This window comes from Rhineura floridana, chromosome 13 (genome assembly GCF_030035675.1).
Source record: "Rhineura floridana isolate rRhiFlo1 chromosome 13, rRhiFlo1.hap2, whole genome shotgun sequence".
NCBI classification, from domain to species: Eukaryota; Metazoa; Chordata; class Lepidosauria; order Squamata; family Rhineuridae; genus Rhineura; species Rhineura floridana.
The window spans coordinates 666,393-686,362 of record NC_084492.1 but is presented as its reverse complement, the minus strand read 5'-3'; the positions used below and the strand labels follow the sequence as shown (position 1 = coordinate 686,362).

The window sequence follows — 19,970 nt, the reverse complement described above, 5'->3', positions numbered from 1 at the left end:
TTTGTGAGGCTATTTTGGTTGTGCGTAGATGCCCTTATCCATGCCATGCGCCCAGCAGAAGCTCTGGGCCAGGCAGGACACACTGGCATCTCATAGAGGACACCCTCCCCTTTCCTGGGGGGTATGATTTGCCCTGGCCCAGAGCAGATTGTGGGGTGGGTACCCCCCAGTTACCTATTTTTTTCTGCTTGCTTTTTTCTATTTTGGTTTTGCATAGATGGGCCAGGCGAGATGCACTGGCATCTCATAGAGGACACCCTCCCCTTTCCTGGGGTGTATGATTTGCCCTGGCCCAGAGCAGAGTTTGGGGTGGGCACCCTCAGTTACTTATTGTTTATGATGTTATGATGTCATTATGCTTATGAGCATTTTAGAGAATGTCATTATGCTTATCAGCATTTCAGAAGCCTGATAAGTTTGATTGAATAAATTTATTGTTATTCTTGATGGGGAGAGTCCCAAGATCACAGAGATATGTGATACGGGGCACCCTAGCATGTATTTTGGGGTTCACAGACATGTTAACTTTGCTGTAGAGTTGCTGTATCCGTGAACTTTTCTTGTTTTTTAGTGTTTTGAAATTTCAAGCAAATAAGGGTTTGGGAACTGGGAACTAGGACCCAACTTCAGCGTCGTGTCAGAGGCTGCAATATGCGTATTTAAATAGAGTTCTGCCACAGGATCACTCCAACTGCCACATTCATTCTCGGTCAATGCCAAAGATGCTGGAACTAAGGCACTGATCAAAATGTTGCATATATTTGCTGAGGGGATTGGGACTACCCCTTCTAGAGCAGCTATATTCTTTGAAATCAACATTGCCACATCCTTCATACTAGGTGTTCATCCTACAACTCCTCGAACCACCTGTATGGCCAAGGCTAAGGGCACCTCCCTATTCTCTCCAGGAAGAGGTGCTGGTGCTCCTGCATATAACTCTTGTCTGATGAGTAAATATTGTCTCTCACAGCTTCATATTCTTGAGCCATGTCATCTTGTTTACACCTGGCATTTCTTCAGGAGTTCATGGGGTACACTTTTGCCCCTCATCAACCCAGGAATCAGTTGCCCTTATAGCTACTGGCTCATACTTCATCACTCCAAGAGGGCATTCTGGCATTGCTCCCAGCCAGGAAGCTACCCTTGCTTCTCGGGCTCAAATACATACATCTGCTCTTTCATTTCCATGTTCATGAGCATATGATCTTTCCTCTTCTCCCAGGCATTTTAGCATGTGTTTTTAAATTGCTTTTTAAAATGTATTTTTAAATTTGTATATTTGTTTTTAATGTTTCTAATTGTTGTAAACCGCCCAGAGAGCTTCGGCTATGGGGCGGTATATAAATGCAATTAATAATAATAATAATAATAATAATAATAATAAAGTCATCCTGAAACTTCCTCACCCTACAGTATATCAGCCACATAGGCTATTGTGGTATACTGGTATCCTGTTAAAAGAATCTCCATTTGTCATTTCAAAGACATGAAAGGTTGTCACATAGAGGAGAGCCGGGATCTCTTCTCGATCATCCCAGAGTGCAGGACACGGAATAATGGGCTCAAGTTGCAGGAAGACAGATTTCATCTGGACATCAGGAAAAACTTCCTAACTGTTAGAGCAGTACGGCAATGGAACCAATGACTTAGGGAGGTGGTGGGCTCCCTAACACTGGAGGCCTTCAAGAGGCAGCTGGACAGCCATCTGTTGGGAATGCGTTGATTTGGATTTCTGCATTGAGCAGAGGGTTGGACTTGATGGCCTTATAGGCCCCTTCCAACTCTACTATTCTATGATTCTAAGACCATGAAGTCATCATCTGCAGGCTCTCTTTCACCAACTCTGCGAAAGGCAGCTAAAGAGCCTTACATGATACATGTGTATTACAACCCTGCACAATCCTGACAATGACTTTGGACTGTAACAATACAGGTAATTTTGCAGATAAAATTGATGTTGTGGATTCCACCCTCGACCTTGGAAATATTTTGGCTGAGCAGCTCTAGCAAAAATGGTCCAGTCAATATATGACCTTCTAAATGGAATCCATATGAGACTAGAAAGCCTTTTGTCCTTTAGGAAAGCTGGTAAATCTGGCAATTTTCAACCTAGTATTACTGAAACGTGATTTCCCAAGTGAGGATTAGTGGCAAGCAGACTCCTGCTGGTATTCAATCCACTTGCACCCTGGAGACAGACCTGTTCTCTTGGAAACCCAGTAAATTTGACAATTCTCTGCCCACTTCGACTCTAAAGAAGGAGTCACCCGAAGTGAAGACCAGGGGAAAGTAAGAAGCAAGGCTCTCTTGCTATCCATACTACATGTACCTCAACATCTGATGTTCTTCCAGGCAAATGCTAAAGAAGAGCCAACCTAAGAATCTACAGGCATACAGGGAAGACCATTTGAAACTGTTGGATTGTATGAAGTTCAACTCCAACTTGGTGGGTTGAGGCTGCATGGGGTTAATAAGGGTAGCTAGAGAGCTAGACCTCTCGATGGTTGAGGCTATACCTATCCCTTTAATCCTGCCTCTTCCTGCTAGACTGATAAGCAACAGGATGTTTGATCCCAGTTCCTTCCCGCCTCTCTCTATGTTCTCTTTCTCTCGAGAGGGGAGCAGACATCTTCTCTTTGTCTCTCCTCTCAACCAGGATGAGGGCGAGTACTGGGACCAGTTAGCTAGATATAGAATTCTTTCCTATCAAGCATGTACTTCCAGAATAAAGTAGTTGTTTCTTATTTTAAAGCTTAAAGTCTCTGTCTGACTAATTTGCAGGGAAGGTAGAATCTTAGCAAAGATTCACACACACACACACTATGCTCGCTCAATACTCTCTGTTCTGCAGCGCTATGCAACTCTGCTACGCATCTCAATAGAGAAATTCCGACAGGTTACAGGCCCAGCCATGCAAATAGAGATTTGAGCAATTAAAGGAGCGATTGTGTTTGAATCAAGGAAGCTAAAATAGAAACCTTCAGAGTTTTAGTCAGTGAAGAGTTGAGGCTTTTTACTTCAGGATGGCTACCGTGACGGAGCGGCTAGTTCTCGAGAAACTGAAGCCCGGAGGGTGGAAACTCTGGGAATTTCACATGCTAAAACATCTAAAGCAACAGAATGTTAGAAGTTATTACAGGATCGGAACCAGGAGAAGGTGCTTCTCCGGATGAACAAAGAATTTGGACTGAGAAGGATGAAACGGTACAAGACCTGATTACGAAATGTGTAAGTGACTCTCAGATTCCACTGATCATGACTTGTAAAAATGCCAGACAGATGTGGTCTGCGCTGGAATCGAGCCTTCAGCCCAGAGGCCAGGCACATCTGATTGCAATGTTAAGAAGTCTTATTAATTTGCAAATGAGGGATGTTTTTTTGAGGAACATCTTACAAAGTTCATGATGTTAGTCCAAGGGATAGAGGAAGCAGGAACAGAGTTACATGAACCAGTTCAAATAGCTTTATTTCTGGACTCCCTTCCAAAATATATGGAGACTTTCGTAGTTATAATGCAACAACAAAACAGAACTCTAAACAAAATGATTTCAGAAATAAGAGAGCAGATCTCTCAGAAAGCAGCAACGGAAAAGGACAGTTTCTCCTCTTTCCTAAGTAAAGAAAGGGCTGCTGGCCGGGAGGCAATCAAATGCAGATTTCAGGAACAAAAGGATTCCAGAGGTGTGAGATCTAAGCCTTTTCTAAATGCAAATGCAGATTTCAGGAACAAAAGGATTCCAGAGGTGTGAGATCTAAGCGATGTTTTCTATGTAACTCAGAAAAACACCTTAGGAACCAGTGTGATAAGAAGGGGAAGCCTGAAGGAAAGTCTGAAAAACAAGATAGAGGATTTAAAGGGACAGACAAGAAAACTGCAAAAGGCTTTCAAGTAACCCATGTTGAAAAATGTTATGATGATGCAAAATTCTGTGTTGACAGTGGAGCAACTGCTCATCTGATAAATGAAAAGGCTTTGTTCCAGAATTTAACCCCACATGGAGGATCAGTCCAGGTGGCTGATTCCAGGGAGGTGCCCATTAAAGGGGCAGGAGATGCTAAGCTGTTTTGCCAGACTCCAACCAGCACTGAGGAAATTTATCTCAGGAATGCGCTCTGGACCCCAGGAATCTCAAACAACTTAGTGTCTGTTAGTGAAGCAACAAATAATGGATGCAAAGTGCTATTTGAATAAGATTCTTGCATAATTTCTAGAGATGGTGAAATTTTATGCACAGCTACCAAGAGAAAAGGCATGTATGAAGTGGATCAGGAAAGTCCACAAGCTAATGTTGTGAAAGAATGCTGTAACAAGTCTTGTTTACATTTATGGCATAAAAGATTAGGGCATAGAGACATTGCAAAGATAAAAACCCTTCAAAAGAATGATTTAGTAAGAGGCATGAAAGTTGAACCCTGTCAAGAAAAGGGAGATGTACTTGCTGTGTTAAAGTGAAAGGGACGAGACCCAGTTTTCCTGAGCAGAGTGAAAGGAAGACTAAGCGCCCCCTAGAGTTGATTCACAGTGACATTTGTGCCAATCACTTCAACTGGCGGAAACAAATATATTGTGAGTTTTATTGATGATTTTTCAAGATTCACTGTAATATATATGTTGAAGGAGAAGGGGCAAATACTTCAGAAACTCAAAGAATATGTGGCAATGGTGACCACTAAATTTCAGAGAAAACCACAGATTCTACGTTCTGACAACGGGGGAGAGTACATGTCACATGCTACCCAGCAGTTTCTGCTTGAAAATGGGATTAAGCATCAAACCACTGTACCCCACAACCCAGAACGGAACAGAGTCTCGGAAAGAAAATTCAGAACCCTTATTGTTTTATTGTTTTATTGTTATATTGTATTTTATGATGTATTTTATTATGATGTAATGTATTGTTGTTAAATTATACATCGCCTAGAGTGGCCATTGGCCAGATAGGCGACCCACAAATTAAATTATTATTATTATTATTATTATTATTATTGAGATGGTGAGATCCATGCTGGAAGATGCCAATCTCCCACAGAAGCATTGGGGAGAGGCAGTGTATACTGCCACCTATCTACAAAATCGTTTGCCAACAAAGGTGAATGGCAACAAGACTCCATTTGAATTATGGTATGGGCGCATACCCAGTTTGGCTCATATAAAGGTGTTTGGATCAAAAGTGTATGGTCACATTCCACACCAGAAGAGAACAAAGTTGGACAACACTACAAAGGAAGGAATCTTCCTTGGATATTCTTCAAAGCAAAAGGGATACAGAATCCTAAATCCCAAAACAGAAAGGATTGAAATCCAAAGAGCTGTCTACTTTGATGAAGGTCAAGGTGCATTCCAACCAGAAGGGGCACCATTCCAAGACCACAACAGTGAAGAAGATGAAGTAGAAATACCATATAGCACTGCAGATTACAGCAACATGCCAGCACTGGAGGACAGTGAGGAATCAGAGCAAGAAGGGGAACCTGCACAGCCAGAAGGGGCAGCACAGAGTCCTGCACCAAGATGCTCTAACCACACCGAGGTGTACCTCCACTGAGACTGTCCTACCTTGCAAGAGCTGATGAACTTCCAGAGCCTGAGACCTGGAAAGATATTGAAGCCTTACCCAAAGCTGAAGCTGAGAGGTGGAGGCAGCCAGCCAAGGAAGAGCTGGAAGCTCTACACAAGAACAAAACTTGGACACTTACCAAGCTTCCTCAAGGAAGGAAAGCTGTAGGTTGCAAGTGGGTATTCAAGAAAAAGCCAGATGCTGAAGGGAACATTGAGAGATACAAGGCTAGTGGCCAAAGGATACTCTCAAAAGTATGGACAAGACTACTATGAAACCTTTGTTCCTGTAGTCAAACATACAACAATCAGAACTCTCCTAAGTGTTGCTGCTAACAAGAAAATGCAGGTGGAACACATGGATATAAAAACAGCATTCTTGCATGGGGAAATAGAAGAGGAAATCTACATGCAACAACCACCAGGTTTTGAAATACAAGGAAAGGAAACCCTAGTATGCAAACTGCAAAAGAGCATCTATGGACTGAAACAAGCTGCAAGAGCATGGAATGACAAACTGAACCAAATGCTCTTGAAACAAGGCTATAAAAGAGGCGCAGCAGACCAATGCCTCTATAGCAGATTCAAGAACAACAAATGGACTTATATCTTGATTTATGTAGATGATTTACTACTGGCTTATGAGAATCCACAAGACAAGCAAGAGTTAGTAAATAATCTAAGCAAGGAAGTTGAAGTGAAATGTCTAGGCAACATCACATACTACCGTGGAATACAAATTGAAAGAGAGGATGATGAATCCTTTTTTCTAAACCAAAAACAAAAGATTCAAGACCTACTTGAGAGTCTAGGACTGAAGGATGCACATCCAGCACCTACACCAATGGAAGTAGGATACTTGAAACCAGACCAGAACAATCAACCCTGGGAAGACAACGAAAGGTACAGACAAGCTATAGGGAAACTCCTGTATATCAGCACAATAACCAGACCAGATGTGGTAGCAGTGGGATACCTTTGCAGAAAAACCAGCTTGCCAAACAAGAAAGACTGGGAAGCAGTCGAGAGAGTGGCAAGATATCTGAAAGGCACTGCAAACTTAAAACTAAAGCTATCAGCTACTCGAGATCCTACACTTCTAGGATATGCTGATGCTGACTGAACTGGAGACACCAAAGATCGTAAGTCAACCAGTGGAAACTTGTTCTGCTATGGACAGTCACTTATCTATTGGACAAGTCAAAAGCAAGAGATTGTAGCACATTCATCTATTGAGGCTGAGTACATATCAGCTGATGAGGCATGCAAGGAAATGCTGTGGCTACACAAGCTTCTGGGAGACTTGCGCATATCTGAACCAGAGCCTATCTTGAGGACAATCAAGCCTGCATAAGACTCGCAGAATCAGAAGGGCAAAGTTCTTGCATGAAGCACATTGATGCGAAGTTCCACTACCTAAAGGACATAAGGAAGGACTTCTAGAGATGACCTACTGTCCAACAGAAGAGATGACAGCTGATGCTTTGACCATACCATTGGGCAAAGTCCAACACCAGAAACTACGAGGCAAGATGCACCTTGTAGAATGAACCAAGTTCTCGTTGAGAAGGGGTGTTGGAATGTATGAGGTTCAACTCCAACTTGGTGGGTTGAGGCTGCATGGGGTTAATAAGGGTAGCTAGAGAGATAGACCTCTTGATGGTTGAGGCTATACCTATCCCTTTGATCCTGCCTCTTCCTGCTAGACTGATAAGCAACAGGATGTTTGATCCCAGTTCCTTCCCGCCTCTCTCAGTGTTCTCTTTCTCTCGAGAGGACAGCAGACATCTTCTTTTTGTCTCTCCTCTCAACCAGGATGAGGGCGAGTACTGGGACCAGTGCTCGTTGCTCTAGCATAGCTAGTTAGCTAGATATAGAGCTCTTTCCTATCAAGCATGTACTTCCAGAATAAGGTAGTTGTTTCTTATTTTAAAGCTTAAAGTCTCTGTCTGACTAATTTGCAGGGAAGGTAGAATCTTAGCAAAGATTCACACACGCACACACTATGCTCGCTCAGTACTCTCCGTTCCGCAGCGCTACACAACTCTGCTACACATCTCAATAGAGAAATTCCGACAGAAACAGCATGGTAATCCAGGAAAAGGTCCTTTTCAGCTGGTGCTTCAACCATTGCAGATTAGTTTTGCAGTTTTACCAGACACCATCCCGCCCCCCCCTTGGCAATACACTGTCTGCATTCTCTTTCAAACCATGACTTTATCATTCAGTGTAAAGATACTTTAGAGCTTCTCTTCTTTTAAAAAATATTTGTTTACTTTTGCTTCCTCTACAAGTCCATCTTTAATCATGAAAATCAGAATCCCTGCCCGGGTATTTTGTACAGCTATTCAATCCCCTCTGTTGAATTTCCACATTAAACAGCTCTCTAATGCAAAAAGAACTGTTGCAACAAATCCTGCCTTTGCACAGCTGTCTGTGTGTGTGTTATGTGCCTTCAACTCGATTATGATTTATGGCAACCCTGTGTATCAGCAGCCTCCAATAGCAATTGTTATAAACCACTCTGTTCAAGTCTTATAAATTCAAGTCTGTGGCTTCCTTGGTGGAATCAATCCATCTCTTGTTTGGCCTTCCTATTTTTCTACTCGGGGTTGTAGTGGACAGCACGATGAAAATGTTGACCCAGTGTGCGGCAGCTGTGAAAAAGGCAAATTCCATGCTAGCGATAATTAGGAAAGGTATTGAAAATAAAACAGCCGATATCATCACGCCGTTGTATAAATCTATGGTGCGGCCGCATTTGGAATACTGTGTACAGTTCTGGTTGCCTCATCTCAAAAAGGATATTATAGAGTTGGAAAAGGTTCAGAAGAGGGCAACCAGAATGATCAAGGGGATGGAGTGACTCCCTTACGAGGAAAGGTTGCAGCATTTGGGGCTTTTTAGTTTAGAGAAAAGGCGGGTCAGAGGAGACATGATAGAAGTGTATAAAATTATGCATGGCATTGAGAAAGTGGATAGAGAAAAGTTCTTCTCCCTCTCTCATAATACTAGAACTCGTGGACATTCAAAGAAGCTGAATGTTGGAAGATTCAGGACAGACAAAAGGAAGTACTTCTTTACTCAGCGCATAGTTAAACTATGGAATTTGCTCCCACAAGATGCAGTAATGGCCACCAGCTTGGATGGCTTTCAAAGAAGATTAGACAAATTCATGGAGGACAGGGCTATCAATGGCTACTAGCCGTGATGGCTGTGCTGTGCCACCCTAGTCAGAGGCAGCATGCTTCTGGAAACCATTTGCCGGAAGCCTCAGGAGGGGAGAGTGTTCTTGCACTCGGGTCCTGCTTGCGGGCTTCTCCCAGGCACCTGGTTGGCCACTGTGAGAACAGGATGCTGGACTAGATGGGCCACTGGCCCAATCCAGCAGGCTCCTCTTATGTTCTTATGTTCTTACTCCCTTCTGTTTTTCCCAACATTATTGCTTTTTCTAGTGAATCATGTCTTCTCATTATGTGTCCAAAGTATGATAACCACCATTTCATCATTTTAGCTTCTAGTGATAGCTCTGGTTTAATTTGTTCTAACACCCAGTTATTTGTCTTTGTCTGCACAAAGCTCTCCTCCAACACCACATTTCGAATGAGTGGATTTTTCTCTTATCCATGTTTTTCACTGCCCAACTTTCACAACCATACATAGAGATTGGGAATACCGTGGCCTGAATTACCCTGACTTTGGTGTCCAGTGATAGATCTTTGCATTTGAGGACCTTTTCTAGTTCTCTTATACCTGCTATCCCCGGTCCTAGCTTTCTTTTAGCATTCCATAGTTTTTTGTGATCTACACAATCAAAAGCTTTGCCGTAATCTATAAGGCACAGGGTGATTTCCTTCTGAAATTCCTTGGTCCGTTCCATTACCCAACGTATGTTTGCGATATGATCTCTGCTACCTCTTCCCTTTCTAAATCCAGCTTGGATATCTGGCATTTCTCACTCCATATATGGTAAGAGCCGTTGTAGAATCTTGAGCATTACTCTACTTGCATGGGATATTAAGGCAACAGTTTGATAATTACTGCGATCCCTGGGATTCCCTTTCTTTGGAAATACTGAACCCATTCATTGGAATGGGCCATTGTTTTCTTTTCCATATTTGTTGACAAAGTTTTGTCAAAATTTGGACAGAGTCAGTCTCAGTAACTTGTAGCAGCTCTATTGGTATGCCATCTATTCCTGGTGATTTGTTTCTTCAAGTATTTTAAGAGCTGCTTCTACCTCACATTCTAAAATTTCAGGTTTGTCATAATATGGTTCCTACGTGAATAAGAACATAAGAATATAAGAGCCTGCTGGATCAGGCCAGTGGTCCATCTAGTCCAGCATCCTGTTCTCACAGTGGCCAACCAGGTGCCTGGGGGAAGCCCGCAAGCAGGACCTGAGTGCAAGAACACTCTCCCCTCCTGAGGCTTGCAGCAATTGGTTTTCAGAAACATACTGCCTCTGACTAGGGTGGCAGAGCACAGCCATCATGGCTAGTAGCCATTGATAGCCCTGTCCTCCATGAATTTGTCTAATCTTCTTTTAAAACCATCCAAGCTGGTGGCCATTACTGCGTCTTGTGGGAGCAAATTCCATAGTTTAACTATGCGCTGAGTAAAGAAGTACTTCCTTTTGTCTGTCCTGAATCTTCCAACATTCAGCTTCTTTGAATGTCCACGAGTTCTAGTATTATGAGAGAGGGAGAAAAACTTTTATCTATCCACTTTCTCAATGGCATGCATAATTTTATACACTTCTATCATGTCTCCTCTGACCCACCTTTTCTCTAAACTAAAAAGCCCCAAATGCTGCAACCTTTCCTCATAAGGGAGTCACTCCATCCCCTTGATCATTCTGGTTGCCCTGAACTTTTTCCAACTCTATAATATCCTTTTTGAGATGAGGCGACCAGAACTGTAAACAGTATTCCAAATGCGGCCGCACCATAGATTTATACAATGGCATGATGATATCGGCTGTTTTATTTTCAATACCTTTCCTAATTATCGCTAGCATGGAATTTGCCTTTTTCACAGCTGCCGCACACTGGGTTGACATTTTCATCGTGCTGTCCACTACAACCCCGAGGTCTCTCTCCTGGTCGGTCACCGCCAGTTCAGACCCCATGAGCGTATATGTGAAATTAAGATTTTTTGCTCCAATATGCATAATTTTACACTTGTTTATATTGAATTGCATTTGTCATTTTTCTGCCCATTCACTCAGTTTGGAGAGGTCTTTTTGGAGCTCTTCGCAATCCCTTTTTGTTTTAACAACCCTGAACAATTTAGTATCGTCAGTGAACTTGGCCACTTCACTGCTCACTCCTAATTCTAGGTCATTAATGAACAAGTTGAAAAGTACAGGTCCCAATACCGATCCTTGAGGGACTCCACTTTCCACAGCCCTCCATTGGGAGAACTGTCCGTTTATTCCTACTCTCTGCTTTCTGCTTCTTAACTGTCCTCTTATTCCATGACAGCTAAGCTTCCTCAGAAGTCTTTGGTGAGGTACCTTGTCAAAAGCTTTTTGAAAGTCTAAGTACACTATGTCCACTGGATCACCTCTATCTATATGCTTGTTGACACTCTCAAAGAATTCTAATAGGTTACTGAGACAGGACTTTCCCTTGCAGAAGCCATGCTGGCTCTGCTTCAGCAAGGCTTGTTCTTCTATGTGCTTAGTTAATCCAGCTTTAATAATACTTTCTACCAGTTTTCCAGGGACAGAAGTTAAGGCCTGTAATTTCCGAGATCCCCCCTGGATCCCTTTTTAAAGATTGGCGTTACATTTGCCACTTTCCAGTCCTCAGGCACGGAGGAGGACCTGAGGGACAAGTTACATATTTTAGTTAGCAGATCAGCAATTTCCCATTTGAGTTTTTTGAGAACTCTCGGGTGGATGCCATCTGGGCCCGGTGATTTGACAGTTTTTATATTGTCTATTAAGCCTCAAAATTCCTCTCTCGTTACCACTATTTGTCTCAGTTCCTCAGAATCCATTCCTGCAAATGTTAGTTCAGGTTCAGGGATCTGCCCTATATCTTCCACTGTGAAGACAGATGCAAAAAATTCATTTAGCTTCTCTACAATCTCCTTATCGTTCTTTAGTACACCTTGACTCCCTTATCATCCAAGGGTCCAATCGCCTCCCTAGATGGTCTCCTGCTTTGAATGTATTTATAGAATTTTTTGTTGTTGGTTTTTCTGTTCTTAGCAATGTGCTCCTCAAATTCCTTTTTAGCATCCCTTATTGATTGATTGATTGATCGATTGATTGATTGATTGCACTTGTATACCGCCCCATAGCCGAAGCTCTCTGGGCAGTTTACAGCAATCAAAACATTAAAACAAATATACAATTTAAAACACATATTTTAAAAACAATTTAAAACACAATTTTAAAATGTAAAACAATTTAAAAACAATTTAAAACACATACTAAAATGCCTGAGAGAAGAGGAAAGTCTTGACCTGGCGCCAAAAACATAACAGTGTTGGCACCAGGTGCACCTCCCTTGTTGCCACCCTCCGAGCTTCCCTTGGAGTAGGCACCTGGAGGAGGGCCTTTGATCTTGAACGTAGTGTATGGGGTGGGTTCGTATCGGGAGAGGCGTTCCATCAGGTATTGTGGTCCCAAGCCGTGTAAGGCTTTATAGGTCAAAACCAGCACCTTGAATTGAGCTCGGAAACATACAGTCAGCCAATGCAAGTGGGCCAGAATCGGTTTTATATGTCTGGACCGTCTGGTCCCTGTTACCAATCTGACCACTGCATTTTGCACAAGCTGCAGTTTCCGAACCGTCTTCAAAGGCAGCCCCACGTAGAGTGCATTGCAGTAATCTAATTTGGAGGTTACCAGAGCATGGACAACTGAAGCCAGGTTATCTCTGTCCAGATAGGGACGTAGTTGGGCCACCAACCAAAGTTGGTAGAAGGCACTCCGTGCCACCGAGGCTACCTGAGCCTCAAGTGACAGAGATGGTTCGAGGAGAACCCCCAAGCTATGAACCTGCTCCTTCAGGGGGAGTGCAACCCCATCCAGGACAGGTTGGACATCCACCATCTGGTCAGAAGAACCACCCACTAGCAGCATCTCAGTCTTGTCTGGATTAAGCCTCAGTTTATTAGCCCTCATCCAGTCCATTGTTGCAGCCAGGCACATTGACAGCCTCACCTGAAGAAGATGAAAAGGAGAAATAGAGCTGCGTGTCATCAGCATACTGATGGCAACACACTCCAAAGCTCCGGATGACCACACCCAACGGTTTCATGTAGATGTTGAACAGCATGGGGTACAGAACTGACCCCTGCGGAACCCCATACTAGAGAGTCCAGGGTGCCGAGTAATATTCCCCAAGCACCACCTTCTGGAGGTGACCTGCCAAGTAGGAGTGGAACCACTGCAATGCAGTACCTCCCACTCCTTATTGTCTTCTTGCATTTCTTTTGCCAGAGTTTCTGTTCCTTTTTATTTTCTTCATTTGGACAAGACTTCCATTTTCTGAAGGAAGACTTTTTGCCTCTAAGAGCTTCCTTGACTTTGCTCATTAACCATGCTGGCATCTTCTTGGCCCTGGTGGTACGTTTTCTAATCTGCGGTATGCACTCCAGTTGAGCTTCTAATATAGTGTTTTTAAACAACTTCCAAGCATTTTCGAGTGATGTGACCCTCTGGACTTTGTTCTTCAGCTTTCTTTTTACCAATCCCCTCATTTTTGTGAAGTTTCCTCAAATGTGACCGTGTTGGATTTTCTTGGCAATTGGCCATTTACATGTATGTTTAATTTGATAGCACTATGGTCACTGCTCCCAATCGGTTTGACAACACTTACATCTCGCACCACTGAGGATTAAGTCCAGGGTTGCCATCCCTCTGGTCGGTTCCGTGACTAACTGGTCTAGGGCATAGTCATTTAGAATATCTAGAAATTTTGCTTCTTTGTTGTGACTGGAACACATATGCAGCCAGTCTATGTCCGGGTAGTTGAAGTCACCCATTACTACCACATTTCCTAGTTTGGATGCTTCCTCAATTTCATATCTCATCTCCAGGTCTCCCTGAGCATTTTGATCAGGGGGACGATACATCGTTCCCAGTATTAACCTGGGGCATGGTATCACCACCCACAACGATTCTGTAGAGAAGTCCGCCTCTTTTGGGTTTTCGAGCTTGCTGGATTCAATGCCTTCTTTCACGTATAGAGTGACTCCGCCACCAATACGTACTTCCCTGTCCTTCCGATATAGTTTATATCCAGGGATAACCATATCCCACTGGTTTTCTCCATTCCACCAGGTCTCCGTTATGCTCACTATATCAATGCTCTCCTCTAAGACCAAGCTCTCCTATCTTGGTTCGGAGGCTCCTAGCATTAGCATACAGGCACTTGTAACCAGTGTCTCTCTTCAAGTGTCTTTGGCACTTGTGGTTTGGCCTGTGGTAATTTTGCCCTTCTGAATTTATATCCTGTGCCCCTGCTCTCACAATGCCTACTTCTAGGCCTACCCCTTTTAAAATTTCATCATTTCTTTGGTCTTCATCCCAGGGGGGAGGTTTATTCCGAACCGGACCTTCCTCAGCTCCTGTCGGGTTTCCCCCCTCAGTCAGTTTAAAAGCTGCTCTGCCCTTTTTAATTTTAAGTGCCAGCAGTCTGGTTCCATTCTGGTTCAAGTGGAGCCCATCCCTTTTGTACAGGCCCGGCTTGTCCCAAAATGTTCCCCAGTGCCTAACAAACCCAAACCCCTCCTCCCGACACCATTGTCTCATCCATGCATTGAGACTACAAAGCTGTGCCTGTCTGGCTGGCCCTGCATGTGGAACCCGTAGCATTTCAGAGAAAGCCACCTTGGAGGTCCTGGCTTTCAGCATCCTACCTAGCAACCTAAATTTTGCTTCCAGGACCTCACGGCTGCATTTCCCCATGTCATTGGTGCCAACGTGCACCACGACCACTGACTCCTCCCCGGCACTGTCGACCAAACTATCTAAACGACGGGCGATATCCGCAACCTTCGCACCAGGCAGGCAAATCACTTTGCGGTCTGCACGCCCATCACACACCCCACTGTCTATGTTCCTAATGATCGAATCGCGCACTACAAGGATCCCTCCACCCCACGGAGATATATCCTAGGGCACAAGAGGATAGCTGCTCATCCCCCAAGGAATGGGTCCCTTCTAAGGGATTGTTTCCCTCTTCCTCAGCTGGATGCTCTCCTTCCCCCAACATCATCGTTCTCCATGATAGCAGGAGAGCTATCATCCTTGGAGTGGGACACAGCTGTAATGTCCCTGAAGGCCTCATCCACACACCTCTCTGCCTCTCTCAGCTTTTCCAGGTCAGCCACCTTGGCCTCAAGGAAATGAAGTCGTTCCCGGAGAGCCAGGAGCTCATTGCACACCCACGACTTCTGTCCAACAGGCAGATAGTCGTACATGCTGCAGGCAGTGCAAAACAGTGGAAAGCCCCCACACCCCTGCTGGCTTCTTACCTGCATAGTTTTGTTTAAGGTTCATTAAGTTAATGGCTTGGAAACTGTGGTTTAGTTGAGGTCAGGGAACAAACGGGCAGAGTGGGGGGCCCTGGCCTCCTTGCTCTGCTGCTTAACTCACCTTGGTGCTTTGTCAGCTGGGGCCTTGACGCTTTGTCAGCTGGGGGCTCCCTCTAGCTCGTGGACCAGTCCATTGTCGCAGCCAGGCACCGGTTCAGCACATTGACAGCCTCAGCTGAAGAGGATGAAAAGGAGAGATAGAGCTGCGTGTCATCAGCATACTGATGCAATGAGCTGCAAAGCGCCGGATGACCACACCCAATGGTTTCATGTAGATGTTGAACAGCATGACCCCTGCAGAACCCTATACTGTAGAGTCCAGGGTGCCGAGCAATGTTCCCCAAGCACCACCTTCTGGAATCGACCTGCCAAGTAGGAGTGGAACTATTGCCTTGCAGTCCCTCCCACTCCCAACTCAGCCAGTCTTCCCAGAAGGATACCATGGTTGATGGTATCAAAAGCCGCTGAGAGATCAAGGAGAATCAACAGAGTCACACTCCCCCTGTCTCTCTCCCAACAGAGGTCATCATACAGGGTGACCAAGGCTGTTTCCATGCCAAAACCAGGCCTGAAACCTGACTGAAATGGATCCAGATAATCGGTCTCATCCAAGCATGTCTGGAGTTGGCCTGCAACCACTCGTTCAAGGACCTTGCCCAGGAATGGAACATTTGCCACCAGCCTATAGTTATTAAGATTTTCTGGGCCCCGGGAGGGTCTCTTCAGGAGTGGTCTCACTACCACCTCTTTCAGGCAGCCAGGGACCACTCCCTCTCGCAGAGGCATTAATCACTTCCCTGGCCCAGCCGGCTGTTCCAACCCTGCTAGCTTTTATTAGCCAAGAAGGGCAAGGATCCAGCACCAAAGTGGTTGCATGAACCTGTCCAAGCACCTTGTCAACGTCCTCAAGATGTGCCAACTGAAACTCATCCAAGAAATCAGGACAAGGCTGTGCTCTGGATATTCCACTTGATTCACCTGCTATAACAGTGGTGTCTAAGTTCTGGTTAATGCTAAAGGATTTATCCTGGAAGTGCCTAGAAAATTCATTACAGTGGGCCTTAGATGGTTCTACCATGTCCTTGGGGCCAGTGTGTAATAGTCCCCGGACAATTCTGAAGAGCTCAAACCATTCATACCCTTTCAAAGAAATGGATGGCCCTTTGCTTTTTGGAACCTCGGGAGATTGGCCTAGCCTAGAGACTGCAAGCAAAAACTTTAATTCCTCAGTCCCTACTCGCCTCCTCGTGAAATGGGGTGTATATATGGCAATAACAGTCTTACTTTTACTCTTCTTGGGGGATATAAGTTTCATGATGCTGATTTTGTAATTTAACTCCAAAAATGGAAGATTCTTTACTTAGCGGAAACCTGGGCTCTTGAAACAAATCTACCCTCTTTATAGGGATTTCATTCATTTTCTGTCCTTGCTCTAAAACCTAATATTAAAGGCCATGGCAATGGTGGCCTTACCATATTTATTTCAGTTGATTTGCAAGTATATATGCAGCTACTGAATAGTGTTTTTCCACAGTATATAGAGATTCTATTTTATTATGGGAAAGCAATTAGGCTCTCTCCTAACCTAGCCAAAGACCTAGGCCTCTATAGTATTTGGGATAGCTTATCAGAAACCTTGACTCTCTTGGAGTTTCAGTTCCCAAATACAAGACTCCTGTTATGTGGAGACTTAATGAACCTTAAACAAAACTATGCAGGTAAGAAGCCAGCAGGGGTGTGGGGGCTTTCCAGTGTTTTGCACTGCCTGCTGCATTGGTAAACCAAGTGGATAGCACAAATTATGGTGCAGGTCCACAAGCCTTTTATTGATAGAATTTCCCAGGACAAAATTATAAACAAACAAGAGCAGAGATTTTTTCAAACTTTTTATTACTTATATTATAAAGTATAACAAGAAATACAACTAATCAAAAGCAAAACCCCTTACCCTCTCACTCACCCCAGAGTCACTGTTCGTATTGATGATGCGCCACATATGTAATACTACAGGATCCTACCGGTAAGGGTTCTCTATAAGGGTTAAGCCTATGGGTACCTTTATTTACCTTACTAACAGAGGTGCTAGCACAATAGACTATGTGGCAAGATCTGTTACTCTGCTGTCTGACATATTTAGGTTTGAGGTTGACAACAGAGTTGAAAGTGACCCCTTTCCTCTGCTGTTGCAAATAAAATGTATAAACCCTGTCCTGTCCATCCTTTGCAAATTTGGATGGAGTCTACCTCAGGGAACAGACCTAAAGAAGGCTGCTTCCTAAGCTTAGTGAGAACTGTAAGAAGGAAAATGTGAATATTAACTATGGTAAAACAAAGATGATTAGAAAAAGACACTCTCATTTCCAATGGTCTATTGATGATAATTGAACAATGCCAGGAGTTTAAATATCTCTCTGTGTACAGAAAATCCTTCCTGGAAAACACATGTGGAAGTAACTAAGAAACTTTAAGAACAATTGGAACTATTCTTAAATTTTTCTGTATGGCAGGAGGCTGTTTAGTTAATCCTGCTTTAAAAATCTTCCAGAGAAAATCACTTTCTGAGATAGACTGGCCATTATCAATTTTGAATTCTTGAAATAGTATAGGCTTTACAAGTGTTACCATCAAACGGCACTTCATTTTCAAACTATGCCAACTGCCATGAGTTGCAGATATCACAGGCCCCTCTGGCTCAACACCTCTGTATTTGCAGAGCTTCAGAGACTGAATATCTGCCTCATTATCTGTTGTTTTGCCCTTTGTGCTCTGAACCACAAGTTAATTTTTTGGATTTTGTCTTATCCCATCTGCATTCTAATCAGGTTCCAGAGAAGATTTTTTATCGTTTTTTTGACACAGATACCTTTGTAACCTATATGGTCTCTCTTTTGCCCCTGGTAGCACTAAAGGTCAGAAAAAATATATTTCTGATAATGTAGTAAATTGTCATGCTCTGATCTAATATTCCTATCATCAGTTGTTTTAGCTGTATTAACTTTTGTAGCAATTCTTAACTTTTGTAGCAGTTAAATTTTAATGTTTTTTAAATAATGTGGTACAATCTGAAGGTTAGTTTTATAAGTATAGTAGTCCTTTTGCCTTTGTACAGCATACATGCCTCAAGTAGTTTTATGGTGATAATTTTATTTTTTAATTGTGTTCTGTACTTGCAATAGCCTATTGCTATAATCTAGTCTAGAGGTTACTAAAGGTTAGATTACTGAAGACATGCTCTCTGTGTCCAGGTAGAGACATATCTGAAGGCGATAGAAGGTACTCCATGCCACTGTGGTCAGGCACCAGTTCAGCACATCCACCATCTCAGCTTCAGGGATGGGAAGTAAAAACAGAGTTGCATGTCATCATCATACTGATGATAATGAACTCCAAAACTGACCCCATTCAGCAGGGGCTTCATGTATATGTATGTAGTACAAGACCAGTATGTTGGGTGCAAACTGAATTCTTGAGTGTGACATTTTCAGAAATCCAAATGGCAAAGGTTTGGTGGAATGGCCTCGCTTCGACCTGAATGAAGAATATTTGGAATTAAACTTGGAGCAAAGGAAATCAAAGAAACTGAAGAAGAACCGAGTGGACTTCTGGTTAAAGACCCTGCCTGAAAAAATGAAGAAAATGGCTAAAGAAAAGGAAACACATGGGGAGCTGTAGCTGAGAAAACAATTTGCTCATTTTTGTCTTGCAGTCTGGAAGATGTGATTGTCAAAGCATATTGTCATGTATGTAATTGTCAAAGCGACTGTCATTGAATCTCTATAAAGCAGAAATGTCAGGTGATTCACAATTCAGGAAATATTGTCATTTGAATGGTGAAGAGTTTGTAGCCCTAGTGTAGCTTACTGAAGCAGCAGCTGCCCATGAATACTGCACATGGCTGCAATATTTAGTCAGTTAAGCAATTAAAAAATATTTTGATTGATTAAAAAGGGCCCCTGAATAATCAGGTGGCATCTTTTAAAATTCTTTTCTTACTTTCCAAAGACTACTTACCAAAATAATACAGATAGTTGCTGCTATTTTACAAGAGGCATTTCCCACTTTTCTATCTCACAGAAAAGGAAATTCATCTTCTAAGATAGACACTGTGCCCACTTTGACACGTGCTTAACACTCTGTTGGATTTTTTTTGATGAAAAACATAAAGCAGGAGGATTTGCTAGGGATGGAAAAATTGATTCTCTCAGTTTCTAATTCTTCCTATCTTAAATTCAATTCTCCACATTTCTGCAGCAATTTTTTTTTAAAAAAAATCTTCATGAAAATTCCCCAGCATTTTAGTGCTTCATGTGATTTTCATGCGGTCGTAGTACAGAAACGAACCATGAGTACTTTAGTATCGCCACGAAACAAGGGTATGACCTCATAGCCTCTTAAGAGCGAATTATCTACCCTACAGGCAGTCCTACTGGCCATCCAAAATTTTTGGTAGGCACACTCCGAAGCAAGGCAGACATCCATCTCCTTGGAGCTAGATAACTGTATCATAGCCACAACATCCTCTTTAGGGAAATTTAAGGCATCCCTAAAATGAGCCCTAGGGTCTTTTTCAGTCTCTGTCCCTACATAGCCATGTATCACTTTTGAGAACCTCTGTTTGTCATGCACATGTACCACTAGCCTAGCACTCTGTGCAGTCTCAGGACTCAACTTCTCACCCAGGGCAATTGATCCTGGCAAAATATCTCCCCTTGTCAGGGCTAAGTAATCCAACAGGAACCCTGCAAGGTAGGTAGACTGCCACCACCCATTAAACTGGTTAGTCACTCTTGAGTCAAGGGGAAACCCAGAGCCCAGAAATAAACCTGCCAGAGATTCCAAAAGAGCCAGAAGGGGG

The 19,970-nt window shown here is 43.2% G+C and overlaps 1 protein-coding gene across 2 annotated transcripts in view; it reads left to right on the top strand.

The window, feature by feature from the left end:
• Nucleotides 1–19,323, top strand: part of LOC133369167 (fatty acyl-CoA hydrolase precursor, medium chain-like) — a 101,184-nt gene extending 81,861 nt beyond the window's left edge. For both annotated transcript variants that reach the window (XM_061594138.1, XM_061594139.1), the window contains one exon: nt 18,601–19,323. In XM_061594138.1, coding sequence (XP_061450122.1) covers nt 18,601–18,787 — 187 coding nt within the window. In that variant the 3' untranslated portion in view covers nt 18,788–19,323. The remainder of the gene's footprint in view (nt 1–18,600) is intronic.
• The last annotated feature ends 647 nt before the right edge of the window (nt 19,324–19,970 follow it).